Source organism: Carlito syrichta, unplaced genomic scaffold (assembly GCF_000164805.1).
Source record: "Carlito syrichta isolate Samal-C Ts95f unplaced genomic scaffold, Tarsius_syrichta-2.0.1 Scaffold304499, whole genome shotgun sequence".
NCBI classification, from domain to species: Eukaryota; Metazoa; Chordata; class Mammalia; order Primates; family Tarsiidae; genus Carlito; species Carlito syrichta.
The window spans coordinates 60549-66219 of record NW_007248595.1 but is presented as its reverse complement, the minus strand read 5'-3'; the positions used below and the strand labels follow the sequence as shown (position 1 = coordinate 66219).

Sequence of the window (5671 nt, the reverse complement as noted above, 5' to 3'; positions counted from 1 at the left end):
GTGAGACTCCAACTCAAAAAAAAAAAAAAAAAAAGAGCAGAGTGACTGGAAGAATGAATTCAGATAAATAAAAAGTGTGAAGATCAAAGCCCAACACCCAGTGGGCTTGAAGACATGACTATTAATTATTCCTGTTATTAGGCTGGGCACGGTTGCTCACACCTGCCATCCCAATACTTTGGGAGGCGGAAGCAAGAGGACTGCCTGAGCCCAGGGCTTCGAGACCAGCCCAGGCAACTTGGCAAGACCTTGTCGCTACAGTAAATCAAAAAATTAGCTGGGCATGGTGGTGCATGCCTGTAGTTCCAGCTCCTTGGAAGGCTGAGGCAGAAGGATCACCTGAGCCCAGCAGGTTAAGGGTGCAGTGGTCGTCGAGTGTGCCATTGCATTCAGCCTGGGTGATGGAATAGTAAAACTCTGGCTCAAAAAAAAATATTTAAAAAAAATGTATAGACATATTTTTTATTTTACTTTTCTTTTAAACATTGAAATAATGTCTTGCTATGTGGCCCAGACTGGTCTCCAACTTTTGGGTTCAAGCAATCCTCCTACCTCAGGCTCCTAAAAGGCTGGAATTACAAGCCTGAGCCAGCCACCATGCCTGTCCCAGCTTACAGACAATTTCTAAATGCTTAGCGCCAGCTGTGAACAGGGACTGGGCCACATGGGATCACTCAAAGGCAGCCATTCTCTCCTGGGAGACATCAGCAACGTCTGGGGACATATTTGGTTGTAGCACCTGTGGGGGGTGCCACTGGCCCCAGTGGGTGGAGGCTAGGAACGCTGCTCAATGCCCCATCATGCACAGGATACCCTCCCCAGAGAACAACCAGCCCCAAGTTGGCAGTGCTGTGACTGAGCTCGGCTCTGAGCTGAGACAAGCACATCCTCCTGCAAACAGTCACCCCAGGAAGCACGCTGACAGCTGTGACGTGGACTTGGCTCAAGCCCACTTTGGAACTGGTGTGGGCGCCACCCTCAAGGAGCTGAGATCTGCCAGAGAAACCAGCCTTGCTCTCGTGTGAGGCCCCGAGGTGGCGGCTGGCCAGGCCAGGGTCTGACTCACGGCCCAATGGCAGCTGGGAGCAGGAAGGAGCAGAGGCTGGAGGGCGTCTCACCAGCATCAGGGGAGGACTGACGGCTCCAGGATGCTGGCTGAGCTGGGGCAGACCTCAGGGACCAGATGTCACCAGCTGTCACTCTACGGTTTTGTCTACATCCCCACCTGGAGCCTGGGAATGTGTCTTTCTTTGAACACAGGATCTCTGCAGATGTTGTCAGGATGAGGCCATCCTGGAGTAGGCTGGCCCTAAACTCAGTGAGGAGCCCTCATTACAAGGGGTCCGTGTGAAGACACACACAGGAGGAACACCCAGGACAAGGGAGGCAGAGACTGCTGTGATGCGGCCACAAGCTAAGGGCCACCTGAAGCCACCAGATGTTGAAGGAGGCAGGAAGACCCTCCCTGGAGCCTGAGGACACCTTGACTTCTGACTCTGGCCCCTGGGACCGTGAGACACCCAAGTCCTGCTCTTGAGGCCTGGCCTGTGACACTGAGACCAGCAGCCCCAGGATATGGACCTGCACCTGGATGACCCAAGGGAGGCCATTCCATGGCGGCAAGGGAGGACATGGACCCTGCCTTGAGACCCCGTCCTGCCTCTGGGCTGTGTCACGCCGAGACCTTGGGGCTGGGGCCCACGTGTTCATTGCCTCCCTGGCTCCCTGACTCAGCCACCTTGCGGTCAGACCTCTCGTTCACACACTGAATTCCTAATGTTCTTGCAAGGTGGACGCCAGGCACAGATGCTTTGGCCTGGAGCCCTGGTGTGCCCCTGGCCATCTTCAGGAGGACTGAGGGGCCACCGGCAGCTGCACTGAGGCCGAGTCCCAGAGAGGGAACGAAGCCAGGGTGGCCCTGGGTCCCTCTAAACCAGACGGCATCGGCCCCTACAACTAGACCCTCCCCAGCTCCTCTGGCACCACCCAGGAAGATCTTCATGTGGGCTTTGGCCACCACACACCCCAGGACCCACCAGTGCCTGGCACACAGCAAGCGCATGCCTGGACACGTAACATAATATATGCAGCATAAACTACACTAAAGGAACATGCACACTTGCTGTGGCCAAATTGCTCAGCAGGTTTTAGAAATCTGATGCAAAGAGTAACAATGAGTCTTTCTATTATGTGAAGAGAACACAGAAATAGGCTACACGCAGCGGCCCAGGGACACGTCTACCACCCCAGTGAAAGACTTGATGATGATCCCCGAGGAAGAGGAACTGAAACATGTCCCACAGGCACTGCCTGGCGTGATCTCAGCAGACCACACAGCAGCCCTCAGCAGGCATTAGCAAGAGGCCAGAGGTCGGCGCTAGGGGAGTTGGGGACCCTCATCCCGGCCCCTCCCACCACCAGAGTGTCTAAAGACCCCACAATACTCCCACAATGGGCTGTCGCCCAGCCACAGAAAAGGCGCTTTCAAGGTGGCACGCGGTGGCCCGACTACAGGATGCTCTGGGGAAGGCATGGAGACCCTGAGGGACCGTGGCCGCCCAAAGACAGCAGGATGCAGGGAGGAACGGGTGGTACACGGGGGGGCGCTCAGGGTATTACCGCCAGGGGACACCTGGCCCCACCCACAGAACGGTCAACAGGAGAGTTCACCTGATACAAACCTGAGCTTGAGTAAAAAGTACGTGTCAACGCGGATTCAAATCACCTGTAACACACACCACACTAAGGCGAAACGGAAGTCATGGGAAGACTGGGCGGGGACACACGGAGCCCCTGCTCAACTTAAAATTGCTCTGAAAAATAAAGCCTATCAAAGGAAACCCCGAGCCCAGAAGAGCAAACCTGAGACCACACCCACCCAGCCCTCACTCTGGGGCAACCTCAGTGTGTTCTGACATGCCTGCATGCCCTGCCCTGAGACACCCCAGAGTGAGGGATGCATGGGGTCACTCGCATCCTGCACCCAGAGGGCTCACCACCGTGATATATCAGCAGCTCCCATGGGGCATGGCTGACAGGGACGCCGGACCCGACACAGGTGTGGGGGCCAGGCCACTCCTTTACTCAACCACACCACAGCAAGGCCTCGCCATCCCCACGGCCCCCACAGCCTGCTGCTTCCTGCCACCTGCCAGCCCCTCAGAGACGCTCCACAGTGAGGTGCCCCCTGAGCTAGACACACTGGCTTTTTCTTTCTGGGACCTCGAGGGTAGATGGTCAGCCTCCAGGTGCCACGGGCGTAAATCCTGCCTTTTCATTTTCTGCATTTCTGATGCCCTGACATCTGGAGTCGGCTGACCCCCAGGGCCGGCCAACTCCTAGGACGGCTCAGGACTTGCCTACACATGCAGAACCCCTAGCCAGAGCCTGCCCCAAGCACCTCTTCCCGGGGGTTCTCCTGCTCCAGGGTCACTGGCCTGGCCCTCATCACCCCAGGCCTAGGCACCTGACACCGAGGGGCCGGCCCTGTGCCCTGGAGCCCGGAAAATGACTCAGATGAGCCAATCCAAGGTCTGCTTGCCTTGCCTCCCTCCCTCCCTCCCAGGAAAACCATAATAAAGGCTCTGGCTCAACTTCCCCTCCTCTCTCTGCTTCCTGAATGAGTCGGTGCTTCCCAGTGGCCCTCTCAGGACCTGTAAGTAGCAAACTCTCTGTCCAAGGGATGTCACCTCCTGACTCACTGGCCTTTCCCTACCTGAATAACAATGATCGTTCCCTTGCTTTTTTTAAAAAGAGAGACAGGGTCTTGCTCTGTCCCTGGACTGGAGTGCAGTGACGCAATCACAGCTCACTAGAGCTCAACCTCCTAGCCTCAAGGGATTCTCCCACCTCAGCCTCCTGAGTAGCTGGGACTATAGAATCTCACCATGTTGCCTGGGCTGATCTCAACCTCCTGGCCTCAAGCGATTCTCCTGCCTTGGCCTCCCAACGTGCTGGGATGACAGGTGTGAGCCACCGCGCTCGGCCTCAAACCTACATTTTATTTTATTATTATTTTTCAGTCAGAGTCTCACTCTGTCACCCAGGCACGAGTGCAAGGGCACGCTCATGGCCACTGCAGCCTTGACCTGCTGGGCTCAGGCAATCCTCTGCCTCAGTCTTCCAAGTAGCTGGAACTACAGGCATGTACCACCACACCTGGCTAGTTTTCCTTTTTTCTTGATTTATCATAGAGACGAGGTCTCACCAAGTTGCCTAGGCTGGTCTCGAACCCCTGGACTCAGGTAGTCCTTTTGCCTCCACCTCCCCAAGTGCTGGGATGACAGGTGTGAGCCACCACCCCGGCCTCAAACTTGCATTTTAAAAACGAAAACCCCGCTCCGGGCTGCATAGCTCCCCACTCACCTCCAGCACGGGGCCGGCACCCAGGATGGTCCTCTCGACGCCACTGGCATAGCCCTTCTGGCTGAGAGCAGTGAGGCAGTGGATCAGGAAGTTGGTGCTCTGGGTCTTGCCCGAGCCGCTCTCGCCCGAGATCACGATGCACTGGTTGACCCGCTTGCGCAGCATGGCGTAGTAGGCCACATCGGCCAGCGCGAACACATGCGGCTCCAGCCGGCCCAGCTGCTGGTTCTCGTACATCTTCACGTACTTGGGGTTGTAGATGGGCAAAAACTTGAAGGGGTTGATGGCCACCAGGATGCTGCCCGCGTACGTGTAGATCTTCTGCTGCAGGAAGCGGCGCTTCAGATTCTGCAGGAGGTTGTCCTCCGTCAGCTCAGGGAGGTTGCACAGGTCATCAAAGTCGGCCTGCGACCGGGGCAACAGGCCGCGCTCCACCAGGCGCCGGGCGGCTGTGGCCTGGGCCACCAGCTGCATGTGTACATACTTGATGGCACCGTCAGTGTCACGCTCCTGCAGCAGGAAGTAGTAGCCGTCCTCCTGCGGGTGCTCGTCCTGCGCCCGCCGCGGCCACAGCAGTACACGGTGCACGGGCGAGTCGTTGGCATCCAGCACCCACTCTTCGCCGCCTGACTCCTTTACCTCTGCCAGCACGTAGCACTTGGTGCCATCCAGCTGCAGGCTGGTGATGACGTCTTGGATGACATCGGAGGCAGTGCTGTCCTTGGTGGCGGTCACACGGCACGAGGCCCGGCTCTCGGTGCTGGGCAGCTGGGGGTAGATGTGCAGGTGGAAGGGCGCCTGCGCCCGGCGGCCCGAGCTGCCAGCCTCCACACTCATCCTGCCAGCCACCTGGCCTCTGCATGCCTCCCGGCCCAGCGCGCGTCCTGTAGCTGAGAGGGAGGCCACAGTCAGGTGCAGTCACAGCGGGGACGTCCGCGCCGGAGCCCGTGGCATCGGATGCGGGGCCCAAGTTCCCTGCCCCCACCTGGGACCGACTGAAAAGTCGGAGACGAGCAGCCACGTTGCCCTGTCAGGGTCTGTGTGTCTCCAAAGATGACCTCAGGCCGGGCGCAGTGGCTCACGCCTGTAATCTCAGGCTGAGGAAAGAGGACTGCCTGAGCCCAGGATTTGAGGCCAGCCTGGGCAACACGGCAAGACGTTGTCTTTAAAAAAAAAAAAAAAAGTCGGGCTGGGTGGCTCAGCCTGTAATCCTGTGCTTTGGGAGGCTGAGGTGAGCGGACTGCCTGAACCCGCGGGTTCGAGACCCGCCTGGGCAACTTGGCGAGACCTCATCTCTACAATAAAT

General features: G+C 57.7%; 1 protein-coding gene across 1 annotated transcript in view; it reads right to left on the bottom strand.

Annotated features, from left to right (window-relative positions):
- Nucleotides 1-5241, bottom strand: part of MYO9B (myosin IXB) — a 76440-nt gene extending 71199 nt beyond the window's left edge. Inside the window, exon 1 of the mRNA XM_008060052.2 lies at nt 4366-5241. Within this exon, the coding sequence (XP_008058243.1) occupies nt 4366-5202 (837 nt within the window). The 5' untranslated portion in view covers nt 5203-5241. The remainder of the gene's footprint in view (nt 1-4365) is intronic.
- Between the last annotated feature and the right edge of the window lie 430 nt (nt 5242-5671).